This window comes from Entelurus aequoreus, linkage group LG12 (genome assembly GCF_033978785.1).
Source record: "Entelurus aequoreus isolate RoL-2023_Sb linkage group LG12, RoL_Eaeq_v1.1, whole genome shotgun sequence".
NCBI classification, from domain to species: domain Eukaryota; kingdom Metazoa; phylum Chordata; class Actinopteri; order Syngnathiformes; family Syngnathidae; genus Entelurus; species Entelurus aequoreus.
The window spans coordinates 29,693,274-29,716,088 of NC_084742.1; the positions used below are offsets into that span (position 1 = coordinate 29,693,274).

The following is a 22,815-nucleotide window of genomic DNA, read 5'->3' on the forward strand; positions in this document are numbered from 1 at the left end:
GCATTAGCCAGCGAGTCAACAAGTCACTAAATCCCTCTCGCCATTTACCTTTGACCCCGTGAGAGCTGTAAAGTAACACCTTATTAATGCAAGTTGAGAGAGTTGCTGAGTTTGAAGCCAGCGGGACAAAACAAATCACTTTAAAAGGCTGTCAAGCTGAGCACACTTCAGTCATGTCACATGATCGCCACTGTCTGTGTCCATCTATGCGTGCAGGACAATGTGGCGTCTGTGTGAGGGCGCAGGTACAGTAAGCTGCCTGCATATGGCTCCCATTCCCTCACCAGGAAGAAAGACTATATTGTTGGCGGCCTGTAAAAAATTAACAGCCCCCCGCCCCCTTAAACTGTAGAAAAAGCTCTGCCCCCTCTGCTTCACATCCTCCTACCTGAAATATTAAATAGGAAGTCCACGCAGGCGGAAAAAAAACAACCAAGGATGTCATGTGATCTGAGGCATGTACACACGTCTCATGACAGCAAACACACGCGTGTTCAAACAACACACACACAGAGCTAACTCTGTCTAATTGGTCAAAGCCTCTGATTGGCTGCTGGAGGACTGCCAAGGACCAGTGAGAGTCCTCGTCTGACACAACAAAAACATGGCGCCTAAAACAGCAGGATAGCGCATCTGTGTGTGTGTGAGGGTGTGTGCGTATGTGTGGGTGTGTGCGTGTGTGTGTGTGTGTGTGTGTGTGTGTGTGTGTGTGTGTGTGTGTGTGTGTGTGTGTGTGTGTGTGTGTGTGTGTGTGTGTGTGTGTGTGTGTGTGTGTGTGTGTGTGTGTGTGTGGTCACCTTAGTAAAAACTGCAACACACAATCATACTGCATTTACAATTTAGCCAAATTGTGTGTGTGTGCTTGTGTATAGAGGTCATAACACTCACAGTGGGGGGAGGCACTGAAGCCACAATGGTCCCTGTAGTCTTACAGCAGCTGCATGCCTGAACACACACACACACACACACAGTATAGTCAGGTACAAAAAATGCAGACGAGCAAATTAATACAAAAGTGCAGCTAACAGGAAATGACAACATGGAGCTGGCGGCCTTCCCGTGCTTTGATTGGTCGTTTATGGCATGCGGCGCCATTATGGCTCCAAACATTTAGTCTATAACTTTACGCTGATTTAAGTTTAACAACGTTCCTAGGCTGCAGGAAGCACACGGCAACGGAATATAAAGTCAAACATACTCAAGGAGGGATGAAATCATATATATATATATATATATATATATATATATATATATATATATATATATATATATATATATATATATATATATATATATATATATATATATATATATATATATATATATATATATATATATATATATATATATATATATATATGTATATATATATATATATATATATATATATGCCTGTATATGTATATGTATATATATATATATATATATATACATATATATATATATATACATATATATATATATATATATATATATATATATATATATATATATATATATATATATATATATATATATATATATATATATATATATATATACAGATAAATACAGTACATACATACATACATATACTAGGGATCTCAAACAATTAAAATATTTATCACGATTAATCGCATTTTGTCCATAGTTAAGTCAAAATGAATCACAGAAAGATATAATTTTTTTGTCATTAATAAGTGGACTCTAGACAGATCATTTTTAAACTTTTTAATTTTTAAACAATTAATTTGCTTTAATAAAATGTTTCTTTTTTAACATTATGCTTTTTGAAACAGCTCAACACGAAAAGGACATGAACACGTTTTTAAAGAGAATAAAAAAATACTTGCAGTAAATTGGTGTCTTGCCAGATTTTCTATTTTTGTAGGAGTACAGAATTTGGTATTCTTGCTTTGCAGTAGGAGCACTTGCATTTAGAGGAAAGGAGCTACACTTCCATGTTTAGATAGCAGTTTCACGCATTAATAACATATAATGTGGATTGTTACGATCATGCTTTGATTGTCAAAAATGTTAAGTGATATTTTTTTCTACATGATTAAATGTTTCTGATAATTCTGTACTTTACATATTGTACAAGTTAGTAGTAGTAGTTTATTTTGGAAATGTTAAAAACAAAGCAAAAGAAAACACTAATGGAAAAAAGGAAATCATCTGGATAAAATTACAGTGAGGTACAGAAATACAAACAAATATTTTACAATGAAAACACATAAAAAATGAAAACAATACATATTGGTTACGTTTTTTTTCATATCCAAAAAGTGGTGGGAAGAAGTAAAACATATTTACTCCCAACCCTTATTCATAAATCAAATAACTAGCTTTCTTATCATCATTATTATTATATACAATGATAAATTTACCTGTCATCAATAATCTTTTACCCACTTTACACTTTATTTTATATGTAATTTGCACTGTTTGTAGTTCCACAAGATCATTAAATTTCAGTAGTTTTGAATGTAAGGATTATTTCCACAAACTTCTGTACAGTAGTGCAAGTTAATTTCATTCATATTTCTGCATGACAATGTTGTAACCTTCTCTGCCCATTTATTAATAAAATGTAATATTCAGCCTGTTAAACATTCTGCAATTGCGGACTTTCAATCAGAACAGGTTATAAAATAATATACCATAGCGATGGTAATATTGTGTAGTCAACTGTAATTATCCAATGTGGGCTGCAGAGGGCAGTGGCAGGCGTGCCTGTAGTATTAAACCTAGTCTCAGTGGTGGCGAAGAAGAAGACGAGTTTGTTCTAAGAGTCTTCCTCCTTCATTATCGCCGCTGCCATTACAATACACTTAATTTCATCCATCCATTTTCTACTGCTTGTCCCTTTTTGAGTCGCAGGGGGTACTGGAGCCTATCCCAGCTGCAAAAGGGCGGAAGGTGGCGTACACCCTGGACAAGTCGCCACCTCATTGCAGGGCCAACACAGATAGACAGACAACATTCACACTCACACACGAGGGCCAATTTAGTGTAGCCAATCAACCTATCCCCAGGTGCACATCTATTTCAATCTACCAAAACACAATTATTGAGGTAGAAATATCACAGAATAACACAGAGTAATAGAACAAACTTTTGACCATGACTGTATATTGCAATGTCAAGAGACTACTAGAGTTGGGGGCATGTTTGTTCGAAGAACATTTTTAGTAACACGCTTTGCTGTAATTCATTGCCTTCCGCCCAAGTGCAGCTGGGATAGGTATAAAAACGAATGGATGGGTGGATTGAGATGCTGCAGTTTCTCAAAATTACACATGAACCGACCTGTCTGAAGTTTGACAATCACCAGCTGAAGGGATTCAGACAAAGATTTAGGGAATGTGATATCCTCACTTAAAACCAAAATTGTATTCTTTGGTATCAAGTAGATTTGAGGTGTTTGTAGGCAAAGAAATATTGAATATGATCCCGAGTACATAGGGGTGTAACGGTACGTGTATTTGTATTGAACCGTTTCGGTACGGGGGTTTCGGTTTCTGTTCGGAGGTGTACCGAACGAGTTTCCACACGGACATATTAAGTAGCGTACCGCACGTTGTGTAAACAATGCACACCGAGGCACAACACACGGCATGCTAGCAGCGACCGGGGTACTACAACATGCAAAAGCCAGAGCTGGAAGACCCTCCTGCCTCATTAAGATCTCCCATTTGGGAACACTTTGGCTGCACAATACAACAATGGAGGACGGAGGTTTGCAGACATTGTTCAGCAGCTGCTTCTGACAACACGTCAAACATGCTAACCCATTTGAAGCGTCACCACCGCATTCAAGCAGCCTCTCCTCTGCGAGTCAGGCAGGGCTAAAGCTATAACAAATGTTTTTATAGCAGCAGATTTAAGTCCATATTGCATTAAAAACTAGATTTTGACCCACTTCTATGGTGGAAGAACAATAAACCCATATATCCTCTTACTGCCAAGTTAGCCAGCCTGGGGGGGAAAGAAAAGTTAATATGAGGCTGAGTTGACTTGAAACTGTTTAATGTTGCACTTTTTCAATCAATCAATCAATCAATGTTTATTTATATAGCCCTAAATCACAAGTGTCTCAAAGGGCTGTACAAGCCACAACGACATCCTCGGTACAGAGCCCACATACGGGCAAGGAAAACTCACCCCAGTGGGACGTCAATGTGAATGACTATGAGAAACCTTGGAGAGGACCGCATATGTGGGTAACCCCCCCCCCTCTAGGGGAGACCGAAAGCAATGGATGTCGAGTGGGTCTGACATAATATTGTGAAAGTCCAACACATCAGCGAAAGTCCAGTCCATAGTGGGGCCAGCAGGAACCATCCCGAGTGGAGACGGGTTAGCAGCGTAGAGATGTCCCCATCTGATGGACAGGCTAGCGGTCCACCCCGGGTTGGGAGCAGAGTAGAAAAGAAAAGAAAAGAAACGGCAGATCAACTGGTCTAAAAAGGGAGTCTATTTAAAGGCTAGAGTATACAAATGAGTTTTAAGATGAGACTTAAATGCTTCTACTGAGGTAGCATCTCTAACTTTTACCGGGAGGGCATTCCATAGTACTGGAGCCTGAATAGAAAACGCTCTATAGCCCGCAGACTTTTTTTGGGCTCTGGGAATCACTAATAAGCCGGAGTTCTTTGAACGCAGATTTCTTGCCGGGACATATGGTACAATACAATCGTCAAGATAGGCAGGAGCTTGACCGTGTAGTATTTTATACGTAAGTAGTAAAACCTTAAAGTCGCATCTTAGGTGCACAGGAAGCCAGTGCAAGTGAGCCAGTATAGGCGTAATATGATCAAACTTTCTTGTTTTTGTCAAAAGTCTAGCAGCCGCATTTTGTACCATCTGTAATCTTTTAATGCTAGACATAGGGAGGCCCGAAAATAAAACGTTACAGTAAACGAGACGAGATGTAACGAACGCATGGATAATGATCTCAGCATCGCTTGTGGACAAAATGGGACGAATTTAAGCGATATTACGGAGATGAAAGAAGGCCGTTTTAGTAACACTCTTAATGTGCGACTCAAACGAGAGAGTTGGGTCGAAAATAATACCCAGATTCTTTACCGAGTCGCCTTGTTTAATTGATTGGTTGTCAAATGTTAAGGTGGTATTATTAAATAGATGTCGGTGTTGAGCAGGACCGATAATCAGCATTTCCGTTTTCTTAGCGTTGAGTTGCAAAAAGTTAGCGGACATCCATTGTTTAATTTCATTAAGACACGCCTCCAGCTGACTACAATCCGGCGTGTTGGTCAGCTTTAGGGGCATGTAGAGTTGGGTGTCATCAGCATAACAGTGAAAGTTAACACCGTATTTGCGTATGATGTCACCTAGCGGCAGCATGTAAATACTAAAGAGTGCAGGGCCAAGAACCGAACCCTGGGGAACTCCGCACGTTACCTTAACATAGTCCGAGGTCACATTGTTATGGGAGACACACTGCATCCTGTCAGTAAGATAAGAGTTAAACCAAGACAAGGCTAAGTCTGTCATCCCAATACGCGTTTTGATACGCTCTAATAAAATATTATGATCAACAGTATCGAAAGCGGCGCTAAGATCAAGAAGCAGCAACATAGATGAAGCATCAGAATCCATCGTTAGCAATAGATCATTAGTCATTTTTGCGAGGGCTGTCTCCGTAGAGTGATTTGCCCTGAAACCGGACTGAAAAGGTACACAGAGATTGTTAGACGCTAAGTGTTCATTTAGCTGCTGTGCTACAATTTTTTCGAGGATTTTCGAGATAAACGGAAGGTGGGACACCGGCCGGTAGTTTACCAGGAGATCAGGATCGAGGTTAGGTCTTTTGAGTAGAGGATGAATAACCGCTTTTTTGAATGCTAGGGGAACAGTGCCAGAGGAAAGTGATAAGTTTATAATATTTAACACTGATGGACCTAGTAATACAAAAAGCTCCTTGATAAGTTTCCCAGGAATTGGGTCAAGTAAACATGTTGTTTGTTTTGTCCCATTTACACATTTTGACAATTCCTCCAATGTATTTCATCAAAGAGAGAGAAACTATTTTGGAGGGCGGTATCCGTCGTATATACAGTCGTATCTGTGTTAATAGAACCCAATTGTAGCTGAGATGCATTGTCTTTAATCTCTTTTCTAATGACTTCAATTTTTTTTATTAAAGAAATTCATAAAGTCATCTGCTGAGTGGGTGGAGCTACTGGGAGGAGTCCCTTGTTGGGTTAGCGATGCTACTGTACTAAACAGAAATTTAGGATCATTTTTGTTGAGGTGGATGAGATTTGAGTAATATTTAGCTTTAGCTGAGGTAAGCATGCGTTTATAAGTTATTAAACTATCACACCATGCTTGATGGAAAACCTCAAGTTTAGTCGCACGCCATTTGCGTTCCAGCTTTCTACATGATCATTTCTGGGCTTTAGTTTCTTCTGTAAACCATGGGGTACGCCTTTTAGGGGCCCTTTTTAGCTTTAGCGGTGCTACAATATCAATGGTGTCGCGCAGGGCGTCATTAAAGTTGTTAGTGAGGTTATCAATAGAGCCCACATAATTTGGGAATGGTGCCATTACCGAAGGCAGTAGGTCAGTAAGAGTCGTCGTTGTGGCAGCATTAATGTTGCGGCTGCTATAGTAGTTATTATTATTATTATTAGTTTGTTGACAATGAGTCAGAACTTCGAATTTTATAAGATAATGATCAGACATTACTTTAGTGTACGGGAGTATCGTAACTTTAGAGGTGGTGACACCCCTGACAAGCACTAGATCTATCGTATTACTGTTGCGATGCGTGGGTTCATTTATTATTTGTGTAAGACCACAGCTATCAATTATAGTCTGGAGCGCCACGCATGGAGGGTCCGATGGGGTATTCATATGGATATTAAAGTCCCCCATTATGATTATATTGTCGGCGTGCGTCACTAGATCAGCAACAAACTCTGAGAATTCACTGATGAAGTCCGAATAGGGCCCAGGGGGGCGGTAGATAATAGCCAGGTGGAGAGGCAGCGGTGTGACAAACCTCAAAGTGAGCACCTCAAATAGATAATAGCCAGGTGGAGAGGCAGCGGTGTGACAAACCTCAAAGTGAGCACCTCAAACGAGTTATATTTATTATTTAGGTTAGGTGTAAGATTATAGTTTTCATTGTATATTAGTGCGACACCCCCTCCCCTTTTAAGAGGTCGGGCAACATGTGTATTGGTATAGTTAGGAGGGGATGCCTCATTTAGCGCAAAAAAATCGTCTGGTTTGAGCCAGGTCTCGGCGAGACCAACGACGTCAAGTTTGTTGTCTCTAATGACTGCATTAACTAATAACGTTTTGGAAGATAATGATCTTATGTTTAAAAAGCCCATATTATAGGTAGTGGGCTGTTTTGAGGATTGTTTGTTGAAATTATCCGAAGTAGCAATATTAATAATGTTGCGTTTATTATGCGTATTGCACTTTAAATAGTTTCGACCATATCTAGGAATTGATACGACGGGGATATTCAGATTGTTTGCTTGATGTTGCGATAAACTGAATGCATCATAGTTAGCTACCTCAGTACAATGTATGTCTGCCTCTGACACGGTCACAAAAGAAAAAACATTATGTGAGTTGTGTTTTATTCTGAGAGAATTGCTATGTGTGCAGGGATTATCCAGCCTGACGCCGGCTAGTTCTAGTTTAAATGGCTTCTTACCCGGAGACTCCACGCTTCTTTGGTTAGCTTTTCTCTTTGTTGTTAGCCCAGCTCGGCATCCCCACTTCTGCTTCCGCTCGCACCGCTTATGTCGTCTCCATTGGCGGTCACCGCTAGCACTTGACTCCGCTGCTACAAAGGCCGCTCGATGTAGCCCACGAAGTATTCCCATGCTAGCGAGGAGGTCCACCGTACATGCATCTTTCAGTCTATAACGACCCGATCCATCCACATCCAGAATTGTCTGTCGGTCGTATGTGATCACAGAGTGTTCACTCTTTGAGCCAGCCATGAAACTGACAGAAATGATGGGTGTTTTTTGCCAAATCGCTCTACGCTCCCAAGAGCGTTAGCATAGCCGCAGCATACCATGCGCCGCCATCTTTATATGTAGAAGAAAAGTTTTGTCATTGTATTTAATCTGAGCAACAACTTGATGCAGTTTAATGTTGATTAACGTGGACCCCGACTTAAACAAGTTGAAAAACTTATTCGGGTGTTACCATTTGGTGGTCAACTGTATGGAATATGTACTGTACTGTGCAATCTACTAATACAAGTCTCAATCAATCAATCAAAAAAAGCACTTTATATGTAGAAAGGTTTTGTTAAGAAACCATTCTGAGCCTTATCTTATTTAGTTTTTATTTGATATATGTTGACCACATCAACCCTGGCAATGGACCCTGTGTGTATATGTATGTTATGCCATTGTTTACACATTTGGTAAATAAATAACCAAAACATTTATATTTTGTTGTTTTCTTACTGTACCAAAAATGAACCGAACCGTGACCTTTAAACCGAGGTACGTACCGAACCAAAATTTTTGTGTATTGTTACACCCCTACGAGTACACCATTTGTTTGTCTGACTAAAATCACCCTTGAGATGTGTGTAACCTTGCCTACCATCTATAACAAATGTCGGAACTCTGTGCTTACCAACAATGGTTTCTCCACCAATCACTAACAGTCACATTTTCAATCGAGATCAAATACTTATTTTCCCCAATCAGTAAACCTACCATAAAAATGGACAGTTCACATCTTTGTAACTTACAAAATCAACAGGAAACCAAATACTTAATTTACCCCACTGCTACACAGACTAATACAGTTCAAACACGTTACTGCTCTGGCTGCAGTGCCCTCTGCTGGATGTTCAGGGGAGTGTGTAACTCCACATTTATTTGTGCATCTGGTTTGTGGTAGGAATGTCTCATCGACACAAAAGCAAAAAAGCAATCCACATATGCAAATTCAATACAAATACAAAATCAAGCATATTTATATTAAAATCTCAACAATATATTTACAAATACATGTTTATTCATACAAATTCTTCATTTATTTGTATGTCACATTTTTATATTGGTAAATTGTATTTGTATATATTTTCAAATCTCAAAAATATATTTACAAACACATGTTTATTTATACAAATTATTTATTTATTTGTATACAACATTTGTATTTGTATATTTATTAATATATGCATATGTATTTAAGGCCTACTGAATTTTTATTTATTTATTTAAACGGGAATAGCAGATCCATTCTATGTGTCATACTTGATCATTTTGCGATATTGCCATATTTTTGCTGAAAGGATTTAGTAGAGAAAATCGAAGACGTTACAGTGAAGGACTAGAGAGGCAGTGATGGACGTATCTTTTTTCGCTCTGACCGTAACTTAGGTACAAGCTGGCTTATTGGATTCCACACTCTCTCCTTTTTCTATTGTGGATCACGGATTTGTATTTTAAACCACCTCGGATACTATATCCTCTTGAAAATGAGAGTCGAGCACGCGAAATGGACATTTAAAGTGACTTTTATCTCCACGACAATACATCGGTGACACACTTAGCTACTGAGCTAACGTGATAGCATCGTTCTCAAATGAAGATAGAAACAAAATAAATAAACCCCTGACTGGAAGGATAGACAGAAGATCAACAATACTATTAAACCATGTACATGTAACTACACGGTTAAAAATTCTCAGCCTGGTAAGGCTTAACAATGCTGTTGCTAACGACGGTAAGGCTAATTTAGCAACTTAGCAACCGGACCTCACAGAACTATGATAAAAACATTAGCGCTCCACCTACGCCAGCCAGCCCTCATCTTCCCATCAACAGCCGTGCTCACCTGCGTTCCAGCGATCGACGGCGCAACGAAGGACTTCATCCGTGGGTTTGGCGGCAAGCATCGGCTAGGCGTAGTAAGTAGTCCTTGTTGTGTTGCTGTAAGTATTGTACTTAGCCGCTAATACACAGATCGATCCCACCTACAACGTTCTTCTTTGCAGCCTCCATTGTTCATTAAACAAATTGCAAAAGATTCACCAACACAGATGTCCAGAATGCTGTGGAATTTTGTCGAAGAAAACAAGAGGTTTTTGTATCGGGTCGATGGGGTTCAACCACTTTCGTGGATTTTGTGACGTCACGCGCATAAATCATATCCAAAGGAGTTTTTCAACCGGAAGTGTGGCGGGAATTTTAAAATTGCACTTTATAAGTCAACCCGGCCGTATTGGCATGTGTTTCAATGTTAAGATTTCATCATTGATATATAAACTATCAGACTGCGTGGTCGGTAGTAGTGGGTTTCAGTAGGCCTTTAACATCATACTGATATATATAAGTTGATGTGAGATCATTCTACTTCCATACGTTACTGAACATGACACTCATTATTATGATAATTGTCACAAGTCGGCATGTGTGCGGTATCATTTCTAACCAAGCATACGTCACATAATGCTTCATTAGCATTTGCGTGCAGAGGCTAACTGATTTACCGTAAATTCCAGACTAAAAGCCGGTATTTTTTTCCTACGTTTTGAACCGTGTGGCTTATAAAACTCGCTATATCATGGATTGTTCTTCATTAACGGCCATAATTCAACAAACAGTTATTAACAGACACTGACAAGGTGTGTTATTGTTTGTGCTATGACGCCATCTTTTCGATGATTTCGCTCACTGCAGGTGCTGCAGGGTGAACGTCTACAGTATTTCCTTCTGTTTAGTGCTTTCAACCGGAAGTACAAGTGCTGTTCCGTCTTCAAGTTGTCCATAGCGTTACTACTCGTGTGGTTTCTTCATTCATCACGCCAAACAACATTTGTAAATTTTACAACATAACTAAATCAATTCATACTTACAAAACCGAAAGGGACAAGCGGTAGAAAATGGATGGGTGGAAGGAACCCGTCCCACGTGTGATGTCTGGAGAAATATTTTCATGCATATTTTACAAGTTTGAGTTTGAGTTTATTTCGAACATGCAAGCATACAACATGACAGAGGTGTGGACTCGAGTCACATGACTTGGACTCGAGTCAGACTCGAGTCATGAATTTGATGACTTTAGACTCGACTTGACAAAATGTAAAGAGACTTGCAACTCGACTTAGACTTTAACATCAATGACTTGTGACTTCACTTGGACTTGAGCCTTTTGACTTGACATGACTTGCTACTTTCCCCAAAACCCAAAGCTTAAAAAGTTATTTGGGAGCGCTCCGTATCTTTCATTTTGTACGTGTCTGTCTGTCTATCAGCGTGTGTCCTGCCTGTCAGCTGGTGTGCTGTCAGTACAACAGCCAATCAAATTAGTTATACGTTGTTTTCATCACACAGCATTCATCCAATCAAATTGCAGGACAACCACCGAACAAGCGTTGTCAAACAATGCGGCAGAGAGAAACAATTATGCCAAAGTTGGTTTCGTTCGGGTATAAAAACTACGACTTGGTCAACAAAAAACGAATTGCGTATGCAAATCACGCAGTTCGAATATTACAGACGGAGACGCAACAACTTCCAACTTCGTTCGACATTTGAAGTTGCCCAAAGAAGGGTAAGTTTTGAATGTAAGATAACGTTTATTGGCTAAGTAACATGACTTTTATTTGCTGTGTAGTTAAATCAGTGAGGCTGTAAACTCACTGCTAACGTTATAACCATAGACATGTTTTAAGGGTACGCAGCATCGAGCGCTACTGCCTACTGGCGCAGACGAGACGCGGGGCCGCCATCTTGGAGTGGTGATCCGCTCCACTCAGTGCAATTCATTTGTCAGGAGCAATGAACTGTCAGCGCATTTAATTCATTTTACCTCACTGAATACCACTGATTTTCACGCGGTTTTTTGTCATACGTGTAGCTATGATAACGGACACATGTTTTGGCAAGTTTTATTATTCATAGTTTGCTTAACAGTAATATAATATTCTTATACGCTATAAGTGACCAGACGTCCGAGATCAAAACTGGGAATATAATCCCAGAGAAGGGGGAAAAAACGGTAAGCTATTTTTAAATTGAAGAAACAATATGATTAGGTTATATATACATGCGTATATCCTACATAAACAATGTATGAATACATTAGATATCTATATATCCTAGGGACCTATAGACTGTATCTCTGTTGCTGCAGCAGCAGAGAGTTTATTCTGTCTTGACACTTTGTATTGATATTTTGTATTACATTCTTCCCTTAAATGATAATGTTTACAGTGATTGTTATATATGTATTTTTTATGTATGTCGCTTTGGATAAAAGCGTCTGCCAAATACTTAAACATATATAAAAACCTGAAAGTCTTTATATCAGCTAAAACCATCAATTTGTTTCACTGGATTCAGAATAAAACCAAATGCTGTTTTACCCAACAATGTTAGTATTTGAATATTGTTACTTGAAGACTTATTCCTGGTTACAATTATACTGTTAAGAAAGTATTGTCTTATATTTTGCCTAAAATGAGAATGCATCATAATCAGTGGCGGCTGGTGAATTTTGTTTTAGGTGGGGCTAAAAGTTTGTAAACCAAACCCCTGTAGGGGCGTCATCCCCCCCAGAAGATTTATTTGTGATTTTCACATACAAATATTGAAGATCTTTGCTCCTTCTCAACTCTGTGGTAATATTATTTTCATAAAATACAACCAATAGTATGTTAATGTTTGTTTTTGCAAATGTGTTTATTCTGTAAAGGAATGAGTTAAATGTTTAAAATTGTTTAAACTATTAAAATTACTGTTAATAGTGCTGTTATGAATTGCAATGTCAGCACTATTTTTTTTCTTGCAATTTCAAATGCACTTGTTTTAATAAATAAATACAGCGTTTTAAAAACATACACAATCTGTGTAAAAATATTAGTCTGTGGTTAAAATGACTTGAAAGGACTCGAAACTCAAAATGCAGGACTTGTGACTTGACTTGAGACTTTCCAGTCTTGACTTTGGACTTGACTCGGGACTTGCCTGTCTTGACTCGGGACTTGACTCGAGACTTGAGGGCAAAGACTTGAGACTTACTTGTGACTTGCAAAGCAATGACTTGGTCCCACCTCTGCAACATGATACATCACAATTTCCAGTTTCTCTTTTCAACATGTTCGAAAAGGAGTAGGAAGAAGCAGAGCTTATTTAATCCTACCCCTTTTCTTTACATAACAGTTGCAAAACTTTTTGTTCACTTCCTGTTCACAATTTATTCACAATAACTCCATAAGTAATCACAATAAAAATAAATAAATAAATAATAGTAAGAATTCGATAATAATAATTGGTGAAGTAAGTCATATTTCATATGATGAGATAAGTAAGATTACTTTAAGAATGAATGAATGGATGGATGAAATAAATTGAGAATGTTTGTCATGGTTCTTCTTCTTTGTACTTTGTAAACACTTTAAGTTTGAAGAGTTTCTTGAAGTGGATCATATTAGTACATTGTTTGATTGCTTTGCTTAATCCATTCCATCATTTAATTCCACATACTGATATACTGAAGGTCTTAAGTGTTGTACGTGCAAACAAATGTTTTAAATTATGTTTTTCTCTAAGATTATATTTCTCCTCTTTTTTGAGAAGAATTGTTGTATATTCTAGGGTAGCAGGTTATAGTTTGCTTTGTGCATAATTTTAGCTGTTTGCAAATTCACTATGTCGTGGAATTTCAGTATTTTTGATTAAATAAATAAAGGGTTTGTATGTTCTCTATATCCAACATTATGTATTATTCTAACTGATCTTTTTTGTAACAACGTTAATGAATGAAGTGTACTTTTGTAATTATTTCCCCATATTTCTACACAGTAACTCAGATATGGTAACACTAGTGAGCAGTAAAGAATATGAAGGGATTTTTGGTCTAGAACATGTTTTGCTTTATTCATTATTGACGTGTTTCTTGTTACTTTATGTTGTATATTTTTTACGTGAGATTTCCAGTTCAATTTATCATCAATCATTATACCTAGAAATTTGGTTTCATTTACTCTTTCAATTTCTATTCTGTCTATTTGTATTTGTGTTTGACTTTCTCTTCTACTGTTACCAAATAGCATTATTTTAGTTTTACTAAGATTCAACGATAGTCTGTTTTTGTCAAACCATTTTTTTAATTTGTTAATTTCTTCTGTTATTATTTGTATTATCTCCTGTGTGTTCTCTCCTGAACAAAACACTGTTGTATCATCCGCAAATAATACTAACTTTAAATCTTTTGTAACTTTACATATGTCATTTATATAGAGATTGAACAATTTAGGTCCTAGTATTGATCCCTGAGGTACACCCCAGGATATATTTAGCGTTGTAGACGTGTGTTCGCCTAGCTTCACGTATTGTTTCCTGTTCGTTAGATAACTTCTTATCCAGTTTAAGACTAACCCTCTGATGCCATATCGTTCTAGTTTTTTGATTAAAATATTGTGATTAATTGTGTCAAAGTCTCTGTGTTAGTTATATTAACTTACAATGGCATTCTTTTTATATTGTTTCAGTTTCATAAATTGACCAACACGTCACAGTGGACTTATTGAGTCTGTTTAACTGATTGGAGAGCTAGCTTCCACAGCGAGTGGGTCCATGACAATGACTTCTGTTTTGTTTGATCATCTGTTTTACTGCCGTGTTACTGGCACCGTTTAGAAACAATTAAAGTATGTAAATAAACATTTACCAAATCTTTCTGTGTAAATAACTCATTTCACAACGTATATATATCTGCGGCTTATAGTCTGGTGGAGCCAATATATGGAAAAAATATATTTTCTTCTAAAATGTAGTGGGTGCGACTTATATACTGTACCTGTGCGCACTATAGTCCTGAAAATACAGTAGTACTCATTAAAGGAGACCTATGATGACTTTCCTCTCGTCTGACTTATAAATGTTACAATGTTGAATACTCGTGTTAATCAATGCCAAAGCATCAAATCGTAAGGTCCGTGCATTTTGATGCCTCTGAAGGCTGTGTTTTAGTGTCTTTTAACAGTGGGCCATTTGTGACATCACAGTGTGGTGGACGTACATATATATATATATATATATATATATATATATATATATATATATATATATATATATATATATATATATATAGGCATTTCTAGTACTTACATGCTTTCCCGCAAGCTTCGGGTTGTGAGAATGTTGGCTGCCCTGATTGTCCAATGTCATTCCTTCTCCTTACATGCCCTCCTGCCTGCTGTGTTGTGTAAAAAATAAATACTTTGGTGTTTATTTGTCCACAATATTTTACACAGTATTGTGTTGTCAACATAGACCTGGATGTAGGAAGATGGATTAGCCGCTAAACTCAGATTAAAAAGCTGCCGCTATTGCAACATTACTACTTGGTTTGAGGAAACAAAAGAGAATGTAGGATAAAGTAGGTACGTGACAATCAGTCGCTGACCTACTTATCTCCTTTGCAGCGGTGTCCTGTGCCCTCTCAAATCAAAGTGGTTTGCGATGTGCGTCATTATTTTCTGTGTTGAAGAGAGTGCCTCGACTTCAAAATTCCCGGGTCTGACTTCTCGAAGTGCTATTAATTAACATCTCAAGATCATACACAACCTTTATTTAACCAAATGAGAAACCCATTGGGATCAAGATCTTTTTCACAAGGGCCAAGAGGTCAGCAGCACATGTCACACAGCAGTTTCAGAAAAGTAATAAATTAAGACAAACTGTAACACAAATAAACAATTAAGATTTACACCTTTTAAAAAAACACAGTCACTGTGCATATGTCTCACGCTGTTTGTCCCTCAGGATAGAACGGAAGGCTCCAAATGGAAGTAGTTCAGAGAGTTTCAGTTTAGTTTGTAATGTAGTCCATGCCAGAGGGGCAGCAATGCTAAAAGCTCTTTTTCCAAATTCAGTCCAGTGTTTCCCACACATTCATTTATTTGTGGCGGCCCGCCACAAAAGAATTACGTCCGCCACAAATAAATAAAATTTAAAAACTTTTTCTTTTTTTTTTTTTTTTGTGTCCTGTCCTGTTTCTCAGGCAAATCATATAGTTGATGTAGATGCCCATATAGGCTGTTCAGATTTACTTTACAAAAGAGAAGTGTAGGATACTTCTCTTGTTGCCTTATTTGTATTTGACCACTACTGTTTTCTATTTATTTGTTACTGACTGTGGCAGGACACCTCTGCCTCTGTTTCACTTTATGTTGCTGGTAAATAATATGGTTGTAGTAGTAGGCTAAAGTTAAATTATTTAGTATGCACTAATTAAAGGGGCAGAGCTTTAAGAGACATTTTAGCTTTTATATTTTATAAGATACATTTTTTGTAAGAACCACGATTAATAAATATATTTCAGTGAATAACTTATTGTTCAAATCTGTATATAAATATGTACACAAAGTGTTGTAATTATATTGTAAAATGGATGGATGGATGGACGTTTAAAACAAAACTGTTATTAGTAATTAGTAAGTATACATTTTTTAAACCTTTTTAGAGAAAATCATATCATTGTAGTAAATTATGCAAATTACTCGATGATGTCATGGTGACCACACCCATAGCCACGCCCCCACCGCCACAGGTATGTTGGCAGTTTATGGGAAACACTGCAGTCCATACGCGGGAAACAGTTTAAGCATACGAATCACACAAAATTATACCTGAAGGTAACTTTGCAATGCTTTACTTATAGTTCCAAGTCTATGTATACATATCTATCTTTTTAATCCTGAAAAATTAAGTCAATCTGAGCATTGAAACGTGGTTTTTGCGCTCGCTAAAACTGCCTGATAATGGCCGCCGGCATGAAAATCCACAAAAATTGGGTAACATTTCATCCAGAAAAACTCCACTATGGTCAGATAATGTCATCCATCCGTCCATCCATCCTTCCATTTTCTACCGCTTGTCCCTTTCGGGGTCGCGGGGGGTGCTGGAGCCTATCCCAGCTGCATTCGGGCGGAAGGCCGGGTACACCCTGGACAAGTAGTCACCTCATCGCAGGGCCAACATAGATAGACAGACAACATTCACACTCACATTCACACACTAGGGCCAATTTAGTGTTGCTAATCAACCTATCCCCAGGTGCATGTCTTTGGAGGTGGGAGGAAGCCGGAGTACCCGGAGGGAACCCACGCAGTCACGGGGAGAACATGCAAACTCCACACAGAAAGATCCCGAGCCCAGGATCGAACACAGGACATACTATCCAGCCATCCATTTTTTACCGCTTGTCCCTTTCGGGGTCGCGGGGGGTGCTGGAGCCTATCTCACCTGCAAACTAATGCAAAATGATTCGCTCTGCATGGCGTTTTATGACGTTTTCAAAGCATTCAGTTTTGTTTTGTTTTTTGGGGTGGGTTACTAAACTCATCCATTTGCTTTTTATTTTATGCATTTATAACTAATATATATGGAGGCCACGGGAAGACCCGGGACACGTTGGGAAGACTATGTCTCCCGGCTGGCCTGGGAATGCCTCGGGATCCACCAGGAAGAGCTGGACGAAGTGGCTGGGGAGAGGGAAGTCTGGGCTTCCCTGCTTAGGCTGCTGCCCCCGCGACCCGACCTCGGATAAGCGGAAGAAGATGGATGGATGGATGGATAGCAAATAAATAAGGGTGTTGTGATGTTTTGAAGTTAATTTTCCAAAATATAGGTCAGACACTTCTCTGCCTTAAAGGATATATTTCAAAACAAAAAAAAGCGACTGATTTGCTCCCTTATATTTGGCCTATCGCAATGGTTCAACTACCATTGGAAAGTTTTTTTTCCAAGGTCTTTAAAATAGTATTACTTGCTTTAAGATTTTTTTGCATTTGAATTTTTTTTTTTGTCACGTACCTATATAAAAGTAATATTTTAATCTAATTGTGTACAATAGCGTCGACGTGCGCCATTATGCCGCCCGATAAATGTCACTAAATGCTTTGGTGTTGCTTGTGTTTATCTTCGACCATGTTTGGGGGGAAATAGCAGCGATCTTCATCTTCGAGATATATATTTAACAGTGTACATTTAAAAAATATACATTCTGATACTTTTGGAGTGGGCGTGGAGGGTTTAATTTATAACGGAAACGCCTCCACACAAGGAAGTGTGTAAATGTAGATTATAATTACCATATATCCTCTTTAAACACGGTAGATTTCAACCGCTCTACTCAAAATTGACACATGGGAAACATTTTTAAAAAACCATATCGTTCTTTAATACGTTTACCTGTGCGACCCCGCTTGGGGTCCTTCCATTGACGTTTCTTCTTCTGCTGACGTGATCTGACAAGACTGCGAGCAAAGGCAAGTTGCCGCCACCTTGTGGAAGTTCTCTGCACAGCCAGGAAAGATCGTGACAAAGAACTATGAACTCCTAACATTTATAGAGCAATCATCACAGTGTGACATGAAGTTTATAATGTCGCTGACGTGTGAAAAAAAGGAACACACTTTTACCTTTGTGGCTGCAACAATGTTTACTTTTCAACACAGCCAGTCAAGTATCTCAAGTTCGACACACAATTATACGTTTAACTGATACTAATTTGATTAAAATAACACAAAAGAACAATTGTGTGTGTGGGAACTTCTTCCCTTTTCACACACACAGTCATTCTAGCGGCTAATAAAAATCATGAATACCAAGATGTTTTATGGGACATAAGGAAGTGGGCACGTGTGTGCGTGTGCGACATCCCTGAAATGACCTCCGACCAAGGTCCGCCATGACTTCACACTGACTTCCTTTAAAAGTCCCTTCAGAATAAGTCTATGTTGAATTCTCACGGTCACTGCGCTCCTTCCCACTCATTTGAAAGCTAGTAAGCGGCGTCGACAGGGCAAAGGTCAAGACATGTGAGGCACGCAGAGATGTACCGTGGGAAAATTACGGCTATTGCACCATTGTATTTTTTTTTTAGAATGGCACGCCTGAAAGTGGGCCTACACGATGCCGTACTGCTGTGATGAGGAAGGTTGGAGATGACCCAGAGGAAGAGGTGTGGTGGCGTGGTGTCTGACTTCACACCACAACAATCCCCTGATTAGCATCTTGTTAAATTATACAGCTTTTTCCACTCAGCATTCCTGACTGCTATAGTTAATGAGAGGAGCACAGCATGCAAAAGGCTTTTATTGTGGCGGTCTGGGCAACAGCAAACAAATAGCAGCACACTGAAATGTCACCTTTGAAAGTGGCTGTTTGTCAAACTAACTATAATGAAGCACCGCCACCAACAAACAAACAGACATACTGTACATGATGGCTGTGTCTCCATTAGTGCACTCACACTTAAAACATTTTTAGTGCATAAATATGAGAAATATGGTGTATTAGTGTTTGTATACCTATGTGCACAGTGATGAACAGAAGGAGAGGAAAGAAGAGAAGAGAAAGATAGAGAATGACGAGAAGAATGAGATGAACAAAAAGGAGGAATGTCAACATTTCCACACTAAGGCACTACAGTAATTATACAGCGCATTGTGTACTTACAGTGTACACAGTGTACTTACTGTAGTGTACTAATGGAAGTACAGTTGTCCCTTGTTTATTGCTGTTGATTGGTTTTAGACAATTCACATCGAAGTAGGAATTATTAATTAGAAATCAAATCTTTTCATAGCTAAAGCATTAAAAAAGTAACCTGACTCTCGACAGATCCTTGTAGTTCTGAGCGCCACACAAGGATCTGGGATCGAGGGCATTGCAAACTCCTTCAAGATAGCAAAAAATAATGAACCAATCAGGATCGCCGGGCGGGATTTCATAGATGTGACGTAGCGCCGAAGCAACTGTTTGATTCACACAACAATGGCGGCACGCAGCGAGGAGTCGTGTGCTGACATTGATTTTGCTATCGCAACTGTTTTGTTGAACATCGATCGTCTACTGACATTGCTGCGTTGTTTCAGTAAAAGTTCTCTAACTTTTCGCTCTGTCGTTCTCCAATATGTCGGCTGTTCTGTTTTGTATTTCCCAGCGTCGCTCTCATCAGCGTCACGGGTTGATTTGGATGTGAGTGGTTGAAATAGCACGTCATTCAAGATAACGGACAAGTGGTTTATACAATGATTTTTTTACAAGGCCCCGCCTTCTGAAATACATCTAATATTGAGAAGTCCCAGATCCTTTTGTGGAGCTCAGCGAACTACAAGGATCTGGCGAGAGTCAGGTTATTAAAAAATATATTTCCAACCAAAATGCTTTTTAACATTAAAAGAGCCCTGCAGACATGAAATAACAACCTTTCGTCACCTTTACACTCCTTTCATCCAACACAGTAATGCTGCCTGAGGCTGTGCCAGTCAGTGGCCTCAATAAATACTGAACAGCACACTCTGATTGGGCAGCACGGTGGCAGAGGGGTTAGTGCGTCTGCCTCACAATACGAAGGTCCTGAGTAGTCGTGAGTTCAATCCCGGTCTCGGGATCTTTCTGTGTGGAGTTTGCATGTTCTCCCCGTGACTGCGTGGGTTCCCTCCGGGTACTCCGGCTTCCTCCCACCTCCAAAGACATGCACCTGGGGATAGGTTGATTGGCAACACTAAATTGGCCCTAGTGTGTGAATGTGAGTGTGAATGTTGTCTGTCTATCTGTGTTGGCCCTGCGATGAGGTGGCGACTTGTCCAGGGTGTACCCCGCCTTCCGCCCGATTGTAGCTGAGATAGGCTCCAGCGCCCCCCGCGACCCCGAAGGGAATAAGCGGTAGAAAATGGATGGATGGGACACTCTGATTGGTTAGGTCTCCTCTAGTGGCCAGTGTTACTGTGGCATTGATGGGTTAGTTTTTTTTGTTTATTTTGCCATTTTTATGATTGAAAAAGCTCAATTTAGGACCAAAAATTTTAGTATATGCTTTAAAAACAACATTTTTTTTTTAAAATCTGCGATGTTGTGAAGCCGCTATATTTGAAGTGCCATGTGGCGAAGGACGACCCTATTCCATTTGAGACGCAGCTAGAGTCTCATCACACATGTGCAACAATGATTGTGATAAAGCTACTTCCTGTTCACCAGCCGCAACCATTTGATGTCGCGTGCGTCCTTGCTTGTTTCGAATGAAACCAGATGCAAAAATTACATCTGGGGAACTTTGACCCATCCACTATACGTCTGTTTGTGTACGGCACATATGCAGTGACTGTCTGTAAGACAGGACAAAAGATGAAGAGGATTTTCATCTTCAAGCTACCTTCAAGGTGGACGGGAAGTGAAGAAAGGGCACCGAGAGGAAGGACACAGGAGAAGGAGGAAAATGGGAAATTTGGGAGTGAAGACAGACCTTCACCACAGCCCACCCACACTGTGCAGCACACACACACACACACACACACACACACACACACACACACACACACACACACACACACACACACACACACACACACACACACACACACACACACACACACACACACACAGACACGCTGTGGTCATCGGTTCACCTGCAGTTCACGATGACCACAACAACGCCCCGAGGAAGAGGAGACAAGGATGAGGAGAGCGGGAGAAGACTAGGCCGGATGTGGCAGCAGCAGGCATGGAGAAGAAACAGGAGGCGAGAAGGCTCACTTGGAGCGCTGGGACACACAAATCACAAATAGTTCACAACAAGGTCAGGTCCCTGCTCAGACCTGGTCTGACTTTATTCCTGTGTGTCCAATTGACACGTTCAGATAAATGCGAGAGACAACAAGCAGTCACAGGAGACCCGAACCGAGCAGCGGGTCAGACGTTTTGGTGAGACGTTGGTCTCCGCGGTTACTAACTGGTTGGACCTGGCAGGACGAGAAGCTCGCTAAAATCTTTCCAGCGTTTGAGAGCTCAATGTGACTTTTGTTTACAAGCGCCGGCGGGACCACTACGTCAACTTTTCCACTCGGGTCCACTTTGGAGAGAGCAAGGCCGATGAAGAGAGTCAGACTTTTCCAGCGATAGACCTTTTGTCAGTTACAGAGACAAGGACATTTGTGACACTCCAAAAGAATAAGCAGTGATTATTTTTCAATGAATGTTCCTCGCTGCATAAACACATGACAGGAAGAAGATGAGGGATGACGCCAAAAAAGCGACCATGGAGCAAACGTTAAGGTAAAGAGGAGTGTGAGGCACAATCGAGACAGGGTTCTGACAGAATACGTCCACAGGAGATGAAGAAGCGCTCTACGGTCACTCTGCGGGCCGTGCCGGTCCAAACGGGCCCACCATCCTCATGGCAGCATAGTTCTGCAAGTGACAGGAGAGACGAGACAATTAGACTTCCTGTTCTGGGATCTTTAGTTGCAAAACCAGAAAAAAGAACAAAACTGACAAAAAAAATGAATATTTCTATTGGCACGAAGAGCTCCCATGCAAGCCCTGTAAGAAAATTTTGAAAATCAAGACTACATTTCCTGCAATTAGGTGCATTTCTACACTGTATTTTACATTATGATGTATTCTCATCTACCAACCTCTTTTGGCTTTCTTTTTGACACTTACATTATGTAATTGTCAAAAACAAAATTCAGACTTGTAACATACATGTCTCATGTAATGCACCACGGAATTTTTACGTTTTTTAGAAGATAATTTACTAACATTATTATCATTGAAAATGTAATGTAGATTTCAATAACACGCATGCAAAGAACTCAGAAAAACATTTCCCATTTAGCAACTCTATCCTATAGCCATGCCCCCTCGGGTGATATACTTATGCTTTTGTGACCTCTGTTTAGATCCATCACGTCAAAAATGTACCTTCTCGTTGGTTACTAATAAATGCTCTAGAACTACAACTGGTTTGGAACTAACAGTGTTCAGATTGTAACCATCCATCCATCCATCCATT

General features: G+C 39.5%; 1 protein-coding gene and 1 long non-coding RNA gene across 5 annotated transcripts in view; both read right to left on the bottom strand.

Moving 5' to 3' along the window:
- Positions 1–679: 679 nt before the first annotated feature.
- Positions 680–18,247, bottom strand: LOC133661968 (uncharacterized). Its single transcript, XR_009828042.1, has 3 exons — positions 18,207–18,247; positions 15,120–15,207; positions 680–945 (listed from the first exon to the last, which is right to left on the bottom strand). It is a non-coding gene; the product is annotated as an uncharacterized LOC133661968 (long non-coding RNA).
- A 2,466-nt stretch (positions 18,248–20,713) lies between these two features.
- The window catches only part of dysf (dysferlin, limb girdle muscular dystrophy 2B (autosomal recessive)), a 32,511-nt gene continuing 30,409 nt past the window's right edge, over positions 20,714–22,815 (bottom strand). For all 4 annotated transcript variants that reach the window (XM_062065560.1, XM_062065558.1, XM_062065561.1 and 1 more), the window contains one exon: positions 20,714–22,208. In XM_062065560.1, coding sequence (XP_061921544.1) covers positions 22,152–22,208 — 57 coding nt within the window. In that variant the 3' untranslated portion in view covers positions 20,714–22,151. The remainder of the gene's footprint in view (positions 22,209–22,815) is intronic.